General features: G+C 51.7%; 1 protein-coding gene and 1 pseudogene across 1 annotated transcript; both read right to left on the bottom strand.

Moving 5' to 3' along the window:
- Window positions 1-177: 177 nt before the first annotated feature.
- Window positions 178-3,742, bottom strand: LOC119307431 (L-type lectin-domain containing receptor kinase IX.1-like). Its single transcript, XM_037583507.1, has 3 exons — window positions 2,878-3,742; window positions 1,030-1,597; window positions 178-951 (listed from the first exon to the last, which is right to left on the bottom strand). Exons 1-3 carry the CDS (start codon window positions 3,701-3,703, stop codon window positions 321-323), a joined length of 2,025 nt encoding a protein of 674 aa, XP_037439404.1. The 5' UTR covers window positions 3,704-3,742; the 3' UTR covers window positions 178-320.
- Window positions 3,743-6,665: 2,923 nt separating this feature from the next.
- The window catches only part of LOC119309113, a 72,610-nt pseudogene continuing 64,209 nt past the window's right edge, over window positions 6,666-15,066 (bottom strand).

Here is a 15,066-nt window from a genome sequence, read left to right as displayed (position 1 = left end):
GGTTGTACCGAAGTCCTTCTCATATAACGTATCAACAGGCGCGGCGTGCCGCCGTGTGGGTATGTCTTGTAAGGAACTAAGATACTGCAAGAACCAAAGAATTTAACCGGTGTTCCAGTGGGATCACCATCACCGGCCACTGACTCTGCTTAGCACCATCACCACCATAGCCGGCACAACAACATAGATACTCAATCGAGGCAACATTTTGTTTCTGTATGTCTGTCTCTTCCTGCTACTGCATGGCTTATAACCGACATAAGGAACTGAGACCCCGGCAATAACTGGAGAATTTAGCTAGTGTTCCGGTGGGGACGCCATCACCGGCCACTGACTCTGCTTAGCATCAAAGTTCCGGAACTCAAAGGATCAGTCGGTGGCCCATACGTCGCCACCGGCATCCTCACCGGTAGGCTCGGCAATGGCGCTTCAGAACGCAGCATGCTCACTGCTTGCCTGATGGATGGCCGCATGCCACGGTCAGGGTGCCCACACCAGAGCCCCAAGACCATCACACGCTCCATCTGCTCGCCATCGAACTCCCCCCTAAGCCGCTCATCGGCGGCGTTGAGGACTGATCCTCTGCCGTACAAGCCCCACACCCATTGGACCAGGTGGACGATATCACCGTCTTCTTGGATCAAAGTTGGTCGTCGCCCACAAGCGACTTCCAAGAGGACGACTCCAAAGCTATACATGTCTGACTCGACGCTCGCCCTACCGGCCAATACGGTCTCCGGATCTATATACCCCATCGTGCCGGCTATGCCGGTTGTGTGCGATCCCCGGCCGTCGTTGATGAGCCTTGCAAGGCCGAAATCGCCTAGCTTAGCAGTAAAAAACGCGTCCAACATGATGTTGCTTGGCTTGATGTCCCTGTGCACCACGCGCTGCTCCGTATCTTGGTGCAGGTACAGAAGCGCCAAACCTAGGCCGAGCACTATTTCATACCTAAAAATACTACTCCAGTTAATTAAGTAAAGAAGTGCCAAACCAATTTATTTTTCAAATGGTTAAAAGTAAATATACCTAACCGGCCATGTCAGCACACAGTCTGGTCTGTAGAGATGAGTGTCGAGGCTGCCATTGTGCATCAGGTCGTAGACGAGGAGGAGCTCTTCGCCACCATGGCACCAGCCAATGAGTCGCACAAGGTTCCGGTGCCTAAGCCGACTAATGATTCGTACCTCCGAGATGAACTCCTTCCAGCCCTGCCGAGAGGTCTCAGACACCCTCTTGACAGCCACTTCGCGGTTCATGTCGCCCAGAAACCCTCGATACACAGACCCAAAGCCTCCTCTCCCGAGTGCCCTATCTTCGGAGAAGTTGTCGGTGGCGACCGTGAGCTCCTGGTAGGAAAATGGCCGGGGGTCACTGACTCCTTGCTCCAGCTCAGCCTCCACAAGTTCATCATGGAAGTGTGTCATTGCCTTTTTCGGCATCTGTTTGGTTGTCTTCGTCATGGTATTACGCCTTCTCCGCCGGTGTATGAGGAAGAGGGAAAAGATGCCGAGAGAAAGCAGGAACCCACCACACAAGCTGACGAGCAGGGGTAGTCTTCGTCGCTTCGAGCTTGAGACACCACGCAGGGATGCACCTTCTCCATAGAAAAATGGGAACAACAAACAATAACAGTCGTCAAAGTTAAGTCTCTGAGATGTAGTGTAGTTTTTCTGCTACTGCAAGCTTGTTTCGAGGAATGGTTTTACTAATTCTTAGTCGCCCTGCCTAAGTGGCTTTATTAATTTAAAGTCGGACGCGTCTAGCGTCTTCGTTCCAAAAAAAAAAAAAATCTTAGTCGCTTCAGATATTCGAGGCGGCATCTTGATGTCTCATATGGAGATTCATTCAGGGATGAGCGCAAATCAAAACTAGATGAGACGGCTAGCATCATCGCTTAGATGTAAGTAACTCTTTAGCGGGCTAAGCTTTTTTGCGCCGTTATGGGGAGGAGCGCCTATAGTCAGCCCCCGAAAATGTAGCCATATCAACGAACCTCGTTAACAAATCTCGGTGTCAATGCCTCGTGTAATTGTTTGGTCCTCGGATGATCGACGAATTGCCTCAGATTTATTCTGACATCGCCTATCGCAAGGACAGGCGTACGCGAAAGGCCGCCGCGTTCTTCAACATGGAGCTAGGAGAAGCGTCGACCTGGGACTTCAACAATTATCGGTATCTTGACGCCTTCATTACGACATCGTCGTCGGAGGAGGACACCGAGTCGGAGGAGGAGGAGGACAACGACGAGTAGTTGAACTATCTTTTTTTTATCTATCTATGCTAAGAACTATCGATGCTAAAACTATCTATGTATCGTTTTTATTTATCTATGTATGCCTATCTATGAGTATCGAAGGAGAAGACCACAAATATATCGCGTCTGCTAGAGCGGCGCGCACGCGCAATTTTTTGCAGAGGACGCGCAAAAACTGACTATTCCCGTTGGCGATGCTCTTATGAGACAAAGGGAGTAGGAGATTGGGGACAGCTCTTTTGGCCGATTCTTTTAGAATCTTGAGAATTGACCCTTCATTTATCTTCTTCCAGAATCTTAAACTCATATTTTTCTTGACGATCTTAATTGTTTCGTGTATTTATTTTTTGGCCAAGTGTGAACTGCTAGGTGATTGGATTATGTCACACATTTTTTTGTTTGCCAAGTGTGAACTGCTAGGTGATTGGATTATGTCACACATTTTTTTGTTTGCCAAGTGTGAACTGCTAGGTGATTGGATTATGTCGCGCATGATCGACCTCAGGCACGACTTGTGAGTGCAGCTGACATGGTGCACAGCGGCACCTGGTCCCACCCAGCAACAGAACACGAGATCGTATGGCCTGCATATCGAATTTTTTTAAGCTCTCAAGACTCACCGAGGTAGCATCCGTCGCCGGCCGAGAAGCCGTCGCCCTCCATCCCCGCCGCGCACTCGCACCGGTGCCCCAACTCCCCGCCAGGCGTTTGTACGTCGGTGCACGTCGCGTTCGCCGCGCAACGCTCCACGCCGTCGGCGCACGTCCCGTTGAGCCACCAGCCGAGCTCGGCCTCGCCGAACTCCAGCGTAGCCGTCCCCTCCACCGTGAGCACCAACACCGTGGAGGTTAACACGTCGTCGCACTTTTGCTTCTCGACCTTCTCCCACAGAAGAAACTGGTCATGCACCGCCGCGGTGGAGTTTGCCGGACGGGAAGCGACGCACGCCACAGCGGCGGGCGAGGTGTCGTTGCCGAGGCCGACGCACTGCGCCGTGCGGAGCAGCCTGGACATGACGCCCATGGGCACGCTGCATCCGGCGGCCGCCGACGCGTTGATCCCGCTGCAGCCGCCGCGGAGGAAAAGACCGGTGCGAGACGACACGCCGTAGTTGCCCCCGGAGAGCACCCTCCTGGCCTCGGGGACGCTGCGGCTGCACGACGGCAGAAGGCCGACGACAACGGTGGAGGTGGTTGAGTTGAAGGCTATGACGCGGTACATGGTGCCGTTGTCTCCTATGTATGGGAGGATCGGCGTGGAGATGCTGGCGTCGCACGACAGGACGATGGGGCAGCCGGGGGAGAATCCGAAAGGATATGGGACGGTGGTACCGCCGCACCGCCGGCTGCACAAGTCGCCGCCGCCGGAAGCTATGGCCGTGGAGTAGCTGGTTTCATGGGGAAGCAAGAAAACGAGGAGGAAGAGGAAGAGGAAGAAGTGATGCATATTGGATCTCTCGTGCTAGAACGAGATGGCACGGCGATGATGAAGTTGGTCTTCTAGGCGGGTCTTGTAGGCTTGTAGCCACAAATTTATACCGATTTTTTTCCAGCTAGAAGTAGAAGGCGATCTTGACGCAGTGGATCAGTGTTTCATCCATACATTGATGGCGACGGATCTTGACGGCATGGCGCAGTGCAGATTCGGAGTTCGATGTGGGAGGATGGACTCGCGCAGGAGGACGACGCTGTCTGGCGTCGTGGTGACGTCGATGGCAGAGAGATCTGGCATGGTAGATGCAACAGTACAGCTCTAAAAATGGACTCGTGGCAGGTGGCTGCGGCGGCCTCATACCCGGCAGGCGTCCTGGTTGAGAAGTGCGCCGGACTGGTAGCTGCCCCATACCAGGCAGGCGTCTTGGTTGGAACCTCAGGTCTTAGATGTTTAAGTTTGGCTGCGATGTCTGTTTGGTATTAGGCCCAGACTATCAGCGCCCCTTCATCATTTGGATAGGCGTAGCGACAGTTGTTGCTTAGACGGTGGCTTTAGTCTTGCTGTTGTATTTCTCTGTAAGGTCTTGTGAGAATAATTAATAAAGTGGCCGTATGCATCGCCCAGATGCAGAGGCCTGGGGTCATCCTCCTTTTCTAAAAAGAAAAAGTAGAAGGCGATCTTTCAGTTGATGAATAGTCGACCTGTGTCCTCAGAAATTTTAGACTAGGTAGGCAGAGTCAAGGTAACTTGGACTTCAGCAAGTTTGACAGACCGAAGAGCCGGCGCCCACTGCCCAGCGTCTTCTCCGGCATACGGCAGCGGCACATCGACGGGCAGGCGGGCAGCCTCCGGGTGCACATGATGGCCGGCCATGCCAATGCAGCAGCACAACCATCCCATATATATACGCAAGTTCTGCGTCCTAAGATTTAGCGCGCGCCAGAGATGAAATGACTTGGAGCTGCATGTCTCAAATTCTCGATCAAGCAAACTGTAAGCCTGACAAAGAAGACTCAACTCCAATTAATAGAGCTCCCTCCCACACGAAGGCAACAACAACTCAAGCGAAGCACGCCTCCTTCAGTCCGTGGAGGCCCTTTCCCCCTTGGCCCCCGTGTCGCTCCCGCAGGGGCGACTCGAGCGGCGCTAACCCTAGCCCGCCGCCGACCACCCCTCTCCCTCGCCACCACCGGAGGGGGTCGCCGGAATGTCGCGCGTCCGCCGGTGAGGGTGGTGGCGAGGATCTGTCCGCCCTGTCTCGCACGGGGGGCTTTGGAGCTGGGGCGGCGGCCTCGGGTGGTGAAGCGACGTCGACCTCAGCTAGCGGCTGTTGCTGGTGCTGGCCGTCCCCCTTGGCCGCGCGGGTGGCAAGGCGGCGGCGGTTGGTGGCTGTGGGGCGTGGTGGCCGCGGGGGCGTCCGCCCCGGATCTGACGCCTCTGCCCCCAACCCTTTCGGCCCCCGTCAGATCTGGTCTCCGGCCGCCCTAGGTCGCCGGCGCCGCGTCTGTGGTCGGGGTGGGGGAGACGTGGGGCCTAGAGAAATTCAAGGTTGGCTCTGCCGGCCACGACGACAGCGATGCCTGAGGGCGCCATCTCCTACTTGTAGGCGCCGTCAAGGTTATCCCTTTCTCCCTTTGCCTCTCCCCTGCTCGTGTACCGGGGTGAAAACCCAAATCCCTCTGGATTGGGCGGCAGCTACGCTCGCGGTGACGTCACCTTCATGGAGGTGGCGCCTTCAGTGAGCATGGGGTGGTGGTGAGTTCGGTCTGGTTGGTGGACGTTCGGCGGCGACATGGTTGGAGTTGGTGGTGTCTTGGTGGTTCCTTGTTCGCCTTTCTGCGGTCATGGCGCCGTCTCCAAGTTCGGTCATGTGGCTTCCCTCCATTGTTGCTCTGTCATCAGCAGCCCCACTGTGCATTTTGCTTCTCCTTGCGTGTAGGTTCCTTCCCAATGCCATGTTTCCCTTTGTGGAGCTTGGCGACGCGTGTTGGTGGTGCTCTGGTATGGCTTTCTGGGTGGCAATGGCGTCGGTTGTACACCTTTGCTCTTGGGAGAGCGTTTGCATCGTCCGACGGATCGACACCTCGTGCCAGGCAAGGGGATAGGGAGCCCCTTTCAGAGATGTAGGAGGTTGTCTCCGATTCGGCCGTAGCCCATGGAGCTGTCAGCGTTACTTTGACCAGCTAGTTGGGTCTCCTCAAAGCATGCTGGTGTCTCGGCGGGGTGGATTGCACTCGGTGGGGGGGCTTCATCGTCTTCAAGTTGTTCTTGTTCTTTAGATTCTTCATCTTTGCTTGTAGATGGTAGGAAGCCTATTAGCTGCTTGCACAGAACTCTGTACCCTTTCAGTTGTTTCTTTGTTTCGACTCTGTAAGTTGATGGTGCTGTAATCCTGACCGATTGATGGCTTCATTAATTCAAAGCCGGGCTCGACTTGAGCCTTCGTTCTAAAAAAAGAAACTCAACCGCAATCATGCTTAAATCATACTTGCACACAAAACTGATTGAATTTCATTCTCATCTGAATCGAATGAAAAAGTAGCCATGCCATCATCGTCAATTGGTGCAGAACTGCAGATGCATGCATTTTTTTGATTTCTGAAGTAGCTCAAATTTTGTCCGAGCTTGGTTCAGTCCAAGCATACATTAAACGTCCAAAGTGATTTTATTAGTACTTGGAAATTTCTGAAATGATCTTACAGGCCCAGATCGGCGATGCAGTTGTCTCATCTAGTCAGACTTTGTCTCGCGCCAAATGAGTCGAGCCGGCCTCCACGAAGCCGCTGGGCACCGCAGAACCAAAAGAATCATCAACAGATAAGGTTTCATGAGGAAGCAAGAAACAGATAGGAAGAGGAAGAAGTGGTGCATAGGGACATCAAGCCAGGTGCAAGAAACTGAGAAGGAAGAGGAAGAGTTTCTTTCCAAACAAAGATGATCCGGCAATATACATGGTGTTTGCTCTGTAGATGCTGAACGGTGGCAACATTTTATTCATGCATACTTGTCTCCTGATCGTGGACGATTGGTAACCAACACAAGGAACTAAGATTCTATTAACTGGAGAATTTAACTATTGTTCTGGTGGGAACACCATCACCGGCCACTGACGCTGCTCAGCGCCAAAGTTCCGGAACTCGAATGATTAGTCGGTGGCCCATAGGTCGCTACCGGCATCCTATCCGGGAGGCTTGGTAATGGCGCTTCGGACCGCAGCACGTTCAACGCTTGCCTGATGGATGGCCGCATCGCACGGTCAGGGTGCGCGCACCAGAGCCCCACGACCATAACACGCTCCATCTCCGTGCTGTCAAACTCCCCCTTAAGTCGCTCGTCGGCGGCATCTAGAATTGATCCTTTGCCGTACAAGTCCCACACCCACTGCACCAGGTGGACGACGTCACCGTCTTCCTGGACTAGAGCTGGCCGCTGCCCAGAGGCAACCTCGAGGAGGACAATTCAAAAGCTGTACACATCCGACTCGACGCTCGCCCTGCCGGCCAACAAGCTCTCAGGATCGATGTACCCCATCGTGCCGGCTATACCGGTAGTGTGCGATTTCCGGCCATCATTGATGAGCCTCGCGAGCCCAAAGTCACCGAGTTTGGCGATGAAGGAGGCGTCTAGCATGATGTTGCTAGGCTTGATGTCCCTGTGCACCACGCGTTGCTCCGTCTCTTGGTGCAGGTATAGAAGCGCCGAACCTACACCGAGCACTATATCGTATCTGAAATGTTAAAAGTATCAAAGAGAAGTGAGGAATTGCATATATATTAATTGTTGTAAGACCACTAGTAGAAAAAGGGTCAAATCTGAGACACAATAGTGCCGGTTTGATTCTGAGCCGGCAGTAATGTGTCCATTAGTGCCGGTTCCAACGGCTAGCCGGCCGCTCTCATTAGTACCGGTTTGTGGCGAACCTTTAGCACCGGTTCGTGCCACGAACCGGTACTAAAGAGAGTGGTGGCAGGATGTTGTCAGTCTGGGCCCTCCAGCACCTTTAGTACCGGTTCGTGGCACCAACCGGTACTAAAGGTCGTCATACATAAACCCTTCATCCACCCGAGCTCGCTCTGTTCTTCTCCTTTCCCCTCACTTCTTCTGTTCTTCCCCTCTCTTCCTCGAGCTCATCACAAATTTTGCCCAAAAATTGTCAAGATTTGAAGGCCCCCATCCATTCAAATGATCACAAAGGTTAGCAACTTTGTCCTTTCATCTCTCATTGCTAGATTAGCTCTTGCAATGCTTTGTATAGTGATTAATTTGTGAGTTTAGTAATTTGGAAGGAATTATATGTGCTAGTATTTGATTTATATGCAATTTAAGGTCAAAAATAACACTTAGTTTGCATTTGTAGGTGTGGTTTACTTAGTGCCTTCTAAATCTCCATCGTAACCACCGTCGATCGCCCGCACCGTCCCGCTGCCGGCACCACCTTGTGGTGTGGCTCTTGTTCATGAATGTTTTACATTAACAAATTGATGTTTGTGTGATTTGGATATATAGTTACTCGTATAATTATCTTACCCGTACGTTGTTTGTTATACATAGTGCCATGGTTTTGATATCCGCCCCCATCGGCCCTCGTCCTTGTTATGATTCGGATGTGGTATATTCTCTTTTAAAACTAGTTGTTGCATTTCGTGTTTATGACAAATTATGTCCATCAAGTTGACATAGATATTTTTATTTAGGAGGTATGTGAACCGGAAATTCTAACCGAGCCTATTGTCGAGAGGTTAAATTTAGTTGAAGGAGAAAATGAGTATTTGAAAGAAAAACTGAAAAGAATTGAGGGGGAGAAGATGGAATTGGAGTTGCATGTTGCCGATGTCATCGATGATCACAAGATCAAGATGGAGAAAATGCAGTTGAAGATTAGAAAGATTAGAAAATATGTCATTGATAGTGTGGCTTGGTATCATTATGCTGTTGGATCAATTATTATCTTAGTTGTGATCTTGATCGCATTTGTTGTTGCATTTAAATTTTTTAGCTAGAGAGTTATTTGTATGTTGCATTTAATTAAGTGTTGTATATGAACTTTATGTATGAACTTGTATTAATTTGGTCTATTCGGTGTTGTGTAATGAAGATGAGCCGACAATGCATGTATGATGACCGATGCTCTCCCGAGTTCATTAATGGCGTGCATACTTTTCTGCTTGCCGCTGAGGCAAACAAGCGGGCGGATGGTTTTATGCCTTGTCCATGTGCTGGCTGTAAGAATGGTCACAATTACTCAATTTCAAGAACCATTCACGTCCACCTATTTGAGTTCGGTTTCATGCCCCACTATAATGTTTGGACCAAGCACGGAGGAAGAGGGGTTATGATGGAAGACAATGAAGAAGAAGAGGACGACGACATCTATCCTGGCCATGGGTTCCCTGAATACGATGATACAACAATGGGGGAAGAAGTTGAGCCAGCAATGCGGGAAGAAGCTGAAGAAGAGGTATCAGATGAGCCCGCTGATGATCTAGGTCGTGACATTGCCGATGCAAAGAGAAACTGCGCAAGTGATTTGGAGAGGAAGAAGTTGCAGGCGCATGTTAGAGGATCACAAGAAGTTGTTGTACCCGAATTGCGAAGCTGACAAAAAAAGTTGGGCACTGTCGTGGTTCTAAGTCTGACAGTAGAAAGGGGGGTAGGTATGGAGAGGCAAGATCTTAGCTATGGCAAAGATGTACACGCAATGTTTACGAGTTCAGGCCCTTCTCGAATGAAGTAATAGCCCTACGTCTCGGTGCCCGGAGGCGGTCGATTGGATTATGTGTGTAGAATTACAGAGTGTGCGAACCCTTGTGCCAGAGGAGGGGGTGGCTTATATAGAGTGTGCCAGGACCCCGGCTCCCCTCCATTACAAGGGGCTTAATGTACATAAAGTAAGGGAGTTACTGGTAACGGCAGCCTTGAATGCTCTTAATGCTCATGAAGACTAAGGAATGAATGCCCGGCCGTTGTGCGCTCTTCCGATTCCTGGTCTACAATATGGTCGAGTCATTCCCCACATGGTCGAGTGATAGTGGGGAATGATGGTCGAGTGATTACATCGCCGAGTGGATTTTGGGTCTTCTTATCTTCTGGGGTAGTGATCTTGGGTAGGACATATAGGTCAGGCCTATGACCCTACCCCAGGTCTGTACCCTCATCAGTAGCCCCCGAATGGATTAAGGTGTGAGTGCGAAACGGACTGAAATTAAGCTTGACCTGAGCCTAAGGATCTCGCGAGCGCTTTCCGTACGTTTGAGTGCCCGCGTCGATGTTTGGTGTCGACTCAGTCGCCTTGATCCATTCAGTGGACAGTCGAGTGAACTGTTGATCTCATATGCCGAGTGTTGCGTTGGAGCGTGGGATCCTGGATGCGATTGCCTGCAGTGTATCCCGGATTCTGCGGGATACGAAATTTCAGGGAAGCGCGCCAGACTGGGAATGCCGAAGCAGGCGGAACGTATAAACAATGATTCCTCGATTCTCGCGTTGCCTTTTTCGCCACGTACGCTGCGCGCGACTGTTGCGGGATTTGACGGGATCACCTGGCCCCACGCGCCAGTCACTCGGAAATAACCTCTTATAAGGTGGCTGGACCGAGGCGCCGGTACTGTGCATCTCTTCTCTTCCTTCTTTTTTCTCTGTCTCTCCGCCACACCTTACTCTCCCACTCAGACACCGCTGCCCCGTCGCCATGGTGAAGGACAAGACGGCGACGCTAGAGCGCGCGAAGAAGACGAAGGGAGTGGCGAAGGGCAGGAAGCAGCAGCGCGGGTCGTCATCACGCGCGAGGCTGCCGCCGGGCTGGATCCAGGGTGATTGGATCCGGTCTTTGATCCAGCAGGTGGATCTGGACAAGTTGGCGGAGCCAGGGTTAATCGCCAAGGGAGCGGCAAGGCTACCGGAGGGGGAGATGAGTCCTCAGCCTCAGCCGGGTGAGTGTGTTCTGCTCGCCACCCATGTCGACCGCGGCTTCTCGCTTCCCCGCACCCTTTCTTCCAGGGGTTTCTGAAATTTTTTGGTGCTCAGCTCCACCACTTCTCCCCAAACACCATCACGTATTTAGCTTCTTTCGTGTCGATGTGCGAGAACTTCTTGGGTTGTCGACCACACTGGGGCCTTTTCAAGCACATCTTCACTATTCGTTCTCAATCGGTGAAGAAGGCAAAGTCGAGTGATTCTAAAACCCATGTCATCCAGATGTGTGGGGGTTTAGGTATCCAAAAGAGGAAGGGGAGTGCCTTTCCTGCTATGACTCTTCCTGATTCCGTTAGGGGTTGGCAATCGACTTGGTTCTATTGCCAGGATGCCGCGGCCCCAGGTCAGTCGACCGACCCTCCCCACTTCTCGTTTGACCGAGTCCAGACTCCTGCCCCACTCAAAGTTACGACTGGCGAGACCATGGAGACGAGGATGCTGGTAGATAGGGTGGTCCAGCTTATCAATGACGGTGTCACGGGTCTGGATCTGCTGGAGGTGTTCCTTAGTCGACGTATCCAGCCTCTCCAGGCCCGTGATCATCCGATGTGGTTGTATTCCGGACCGGACGACACCGCGCAGGTTCATCCGGAGGAAGTACCATCTGCAACAGTAGCTTCGTGGCTGAGAAGCATTACAGGCAATCAGGTCAATCCCATAGGATCCAGGCGAGTCGTCCACTTCAGAAGCGACAACCCTCCCGACAAGGTATGCCTTTCACTCCGACTGTTTCCCATTCATGTTCCGACTGTACTTGAGATTGACCGACTCATGTTTGACCAACTTTGTTCTGCAGGTGTTCACTGAGATGCATTCGATGCCCAATGGCGAGCAGGCTTTGGAGCAGGCCCAGGAAGGGGAGGACAGTGCGGAAGATAGTAACGAGTGGGATTCTCAGGAAGATGACGAGGAGGAGGAGGAGAGCGAGGAATCGGACGAGGAGGAGGAGGTCGACTCGCCACCGCGCTCTGAATGCCGATCCAAACAGCAGCATGACCCGGCCGGTGGGCGTGGGAAAGGTGTGGTTCCGAGTGCCAATATCCAGAAGCACACTCGAACGTCGACCCCGGAGCCAACTGAGAAGGTGGCCAAGCAGCCTAGAGTTGCTCCCTCCAAGGCTCGGAAGACACTGCCGCGCATCAAGATGGATGTCCCCGTTGCCTCAGGGTGGGTATCTTGTTCATGTTCCCGTAAGTCGACTGAAAAATCTCTTGATCTGACCAACCCATCCTTGCGTCTTTGCAGCCCTACCTCTGCTGCCACCGACATGGACGTCGACAAGGCACTAGGAGACGAAGAGGTCACCTCTCGAGCTGGTAAGTTCATTCGGCCAAGTTGTGTTTAGTCGAGTGAATGGCCAATTGACTGAAAACTTGACATTTCTCTTCTTATGTAGCTCCACAAGATATCATTGTGCTTCCTGATGACGAAGAAGAAGAAGTGCCTCTACAGGAGAGGAAGAAGAAGAGTGGAAGCTCAAGCAAGAGGAAGCTTGAAGTCCAGGTCCCTCAATTGACACCGGCGCCTGAAGCGATGGTCCGGACCAACGTCACATTCGCTAACCCGTTGACGACTGATCGTCCGTCGGGGTCGACTATGCAGACACCTGCTGCACCGGTACAACTCCACTCATCTGACCCGACAGCTACTTCAGCCCCTCTGGAGCCATCTCTGTTTGCTACATATCAAACTCCAGATGACTCGCCGAGTGCTGCTAGGGAAGCTCTTCGCCAGGCGAACCTTGTCATGGAATAGGTGAAAGTGATGCATGAGGCTAGTCAGATAGCCTACAATGCCAGCACTGCCCTTCAGACCAATGTTCAGGTTAGTAAACTTCCGACTGAACTTTTGAACGTTGCTTTATATCTGATCACCCACTAGGTGTTCCTTCATTTAGAACCCAAGAAATCTCTGATTTTGCACTTTCCGAATCAGTGGGGGCGCATCCAGTGCACCCACTGGGTGTAGTCCCTGAGACCACGGTCGGCTGCTGGCAATCGACTGAGGTCTGATGAGTGTTGGTCATTCTGCCTCTGCCCTCTTTTTTTTACTGAATATTGATCTGATCCAGTGGGGGCATGCTGAGTGCACCCACTGGGTGTAGTCCCCGAGACTACTGTTGAATATTTTATTCGGCAGTAGTCTTAGAGTAAACCTTCTCTTTCGCTGTTGTTTGTATGTGTCGACTGATATTTCTATCTTCCTGTCTGCGGAGGTCTTGTGATCTTGGAGCTCGGCTCACCGAATTAAAGAAGAAGCATATCAGCGTGCAACTTTATCTCGAACTTGCAAAGAAGAATCTGAAGAAAGCTCAAGAAGAAACAGCCATCATGGGAGGTAACCACTCGACCTTTTGTCTGCTTTGTAGCTTTACACTTGGCACTAGCTTTTCTTTCAGTCTCTTTGAACCGAGTGAATTCGCATAAGCAGATGTGCGTAGTGAAAATCGCCAACTCTAGTCTCGTCTGAAGAGTGTTGTTTCTTTAGAGAGGATGAAGGAAGCTTTGGAGCAGAAGGATCTGGACCTTGCAGCTGCTCAAAAGGAAGCGCGCGAGAAGACGAAGCTTGCAGACGAGAAGCTGGCTTCATTCGGCAAGTTGGAGGATGAGAATGCAACGTTGAAGACGGCTGTCTCGGACGCTAACCGTGAAGTTGAGCAACTGCAGAAGGACAAGGAGAACTTGACCGCTGAAGTCGAAGGCCTCAGGACCAAGACTGGCAAGCTAGAGTCTCATTTAGAGCAACTCGCGGCAAAGCTTGTCCTGAAGCTTGAAGGTACGTCTGTCCCGTTAAGTAACTGTCGTCGACTGAGATTTGTAATACTGTCGACTCATTGTTTGTTGTGATGAAAAAGAACTCTTTCAGGACTTCGAGGCCGAAACTGGACGGGTCGAGACAGGTCTCGACCCTATCAACTACCCCATGAAGGATGAAGCTGCGATGAACTTGCTCCGACTGGAATCGCGCTTGAATGACGCAGTTGACTATCTGGCTCGGCTGAAGGCGGTGATGACCCGAGTGGATGCTGAGCTCTGGCCTCGGGAGGAACTATCGCAAGACCTCGAGTCCTTGATGGCTCGGCTATACCAGATTCCAAGTCGAGTGCAAGAGTGGAAGAAATCCTCTGCCCGCTGTGGTGCTGTTGTCGCTTTGTCTCTGGTCCGAGTGCACTGCAAGGAAGCTAAAGAGGAAAAGTTGGCAGCTCTCAAAGTGGCGAACACAAAGAAGCAATCCTTCTAGGATTTCATGGACACTTTCCTCGAGGCAGCCACTCGCATCGCCGATAGCATCGACCTCGACAGCTTCTGCGATCCGACCAGTCCTTCTCCCGCCAAGTAATCAAAAGAAAAACACTATGCTTATCACTTTTATTCGCCTCGGCATGCCGAGTGAATTTGTAACCGTTAAAACTCCTTCGAGCCTGATGCTCAAGCACTTTATTCTACGGTTAAGAAACTTTGGATTTGTCACCTCACACACTGCGTCTGTCTTCGAATGAAATTCGCCTTTCTATCGAATTATTGTCCGTTTGCTTAATGCTGCTTCTGTAGGAGGATGGCCAGTCGCCTGATCAAGCAACCTTTGAGTAGCATTGATCAGCTCACCAGCAAGGTACTCAGCTTCTGGAGAAGGACAGCCAGTCGACCGGTTGGGTGATCCTTGAGTGGCATTGATCAGCTCATCAGCAAGGTACTCAGCAATGGTCTTGACGTTCCAGTCGACCGGCTGGGTGATCCTTAAGTAGCATTGATCAGCTCATCAGCGAGGTACTCAGCTTCTGGAGAAGGGCGGCCAGTCGCCTGATCGAGCAACCTTTGAGTAGCATTGATCAGCTCATCAGCAAGGCACTCAGCAATGGTCTTGACGTTCCAGTCGACCGGTTGGGTGATCCTTGAGTAGCATTGATCAGCTCATCAGCAAGGCATTCAGCTTCCGGAGAAGGACGGCCAGTTGCCTGATCGAGCAACCTTTGAGTAGCATTGATCAGCTCATCGGCAAGGCACTCAGCAATGGTCTTGACATTCCAGTCGACCGGTTGGGTAAGGTTTTTAAAACTTAGGCAAGTACAAGACTGCGGCTAAGCCTCCCGAGTGCAAGGATTGCTCTTCACTTGGTGAGATATTTCAAACTTAGGCGAGTACGAGACTGCAGCTAAGCCCCCGAGTGGGAGGATCGCTCTCCACTTGGTGGGATTTTTCAAACTTAGGCGAGCACTGGGCTGCAGCTAAGCCCCCGAGTGGGAGGATCGCTCTCCACTCAGTAGGATTTTTCAAACTTAGGCGAGCACTGGGCTACAGCTAAGCCTCCGAGTGAGAGGATTGCTCTTCACTCGGTAGGATTTTTAAAACTTAGGCGAGTACGAGACTGCAGCTAAGCCCCCGAGTGGGAGGATCGCTCTCCAC

The sequence above is a fragment of the Triticum dicoccoides genome, chromosome 5B, assembly GCF_002162155.2.
Source record: "Triticum dicoccoides isolate Atlit2015 ecotype Zavitan chromosome 5B, WEW_v2.0, whole genome shotgun sequence".
NCBI lineage: Eukaryota > Viridiplantae > Streptophyta > Magnoliopsida > Poales > Poaceae > Triticum > Triticum dicoccoides.
This window is presented reverse-complemented; position numbering and strand designations above follow the sequence as displayed.

Bases quoted from the DNA above. Each gene is read 5' to 3' on its own strand.
- LOC119307431 (XM_037583507.1), bottom strand. From the start codon at position 3,703: ATGCATCACTTCTTCCTCTTCCTCTTCCTCCTCGTTTTCTTGCTTCCC. The intron at 1,598-2,877 runs GTGAGTCTTGAG...TCTATGGAGAAG, and splicing joins CGGCGACGGATGCTACCTCG to GTGCATCCCTGCGTGGTGTC. The intron at 952-1,029 runs GTATATTTACTT...TAGTATTTTTAG, and splicing joins GTGCTGACATGGCCGGTTAG to GTATGAAATAGTGCTCGGCC.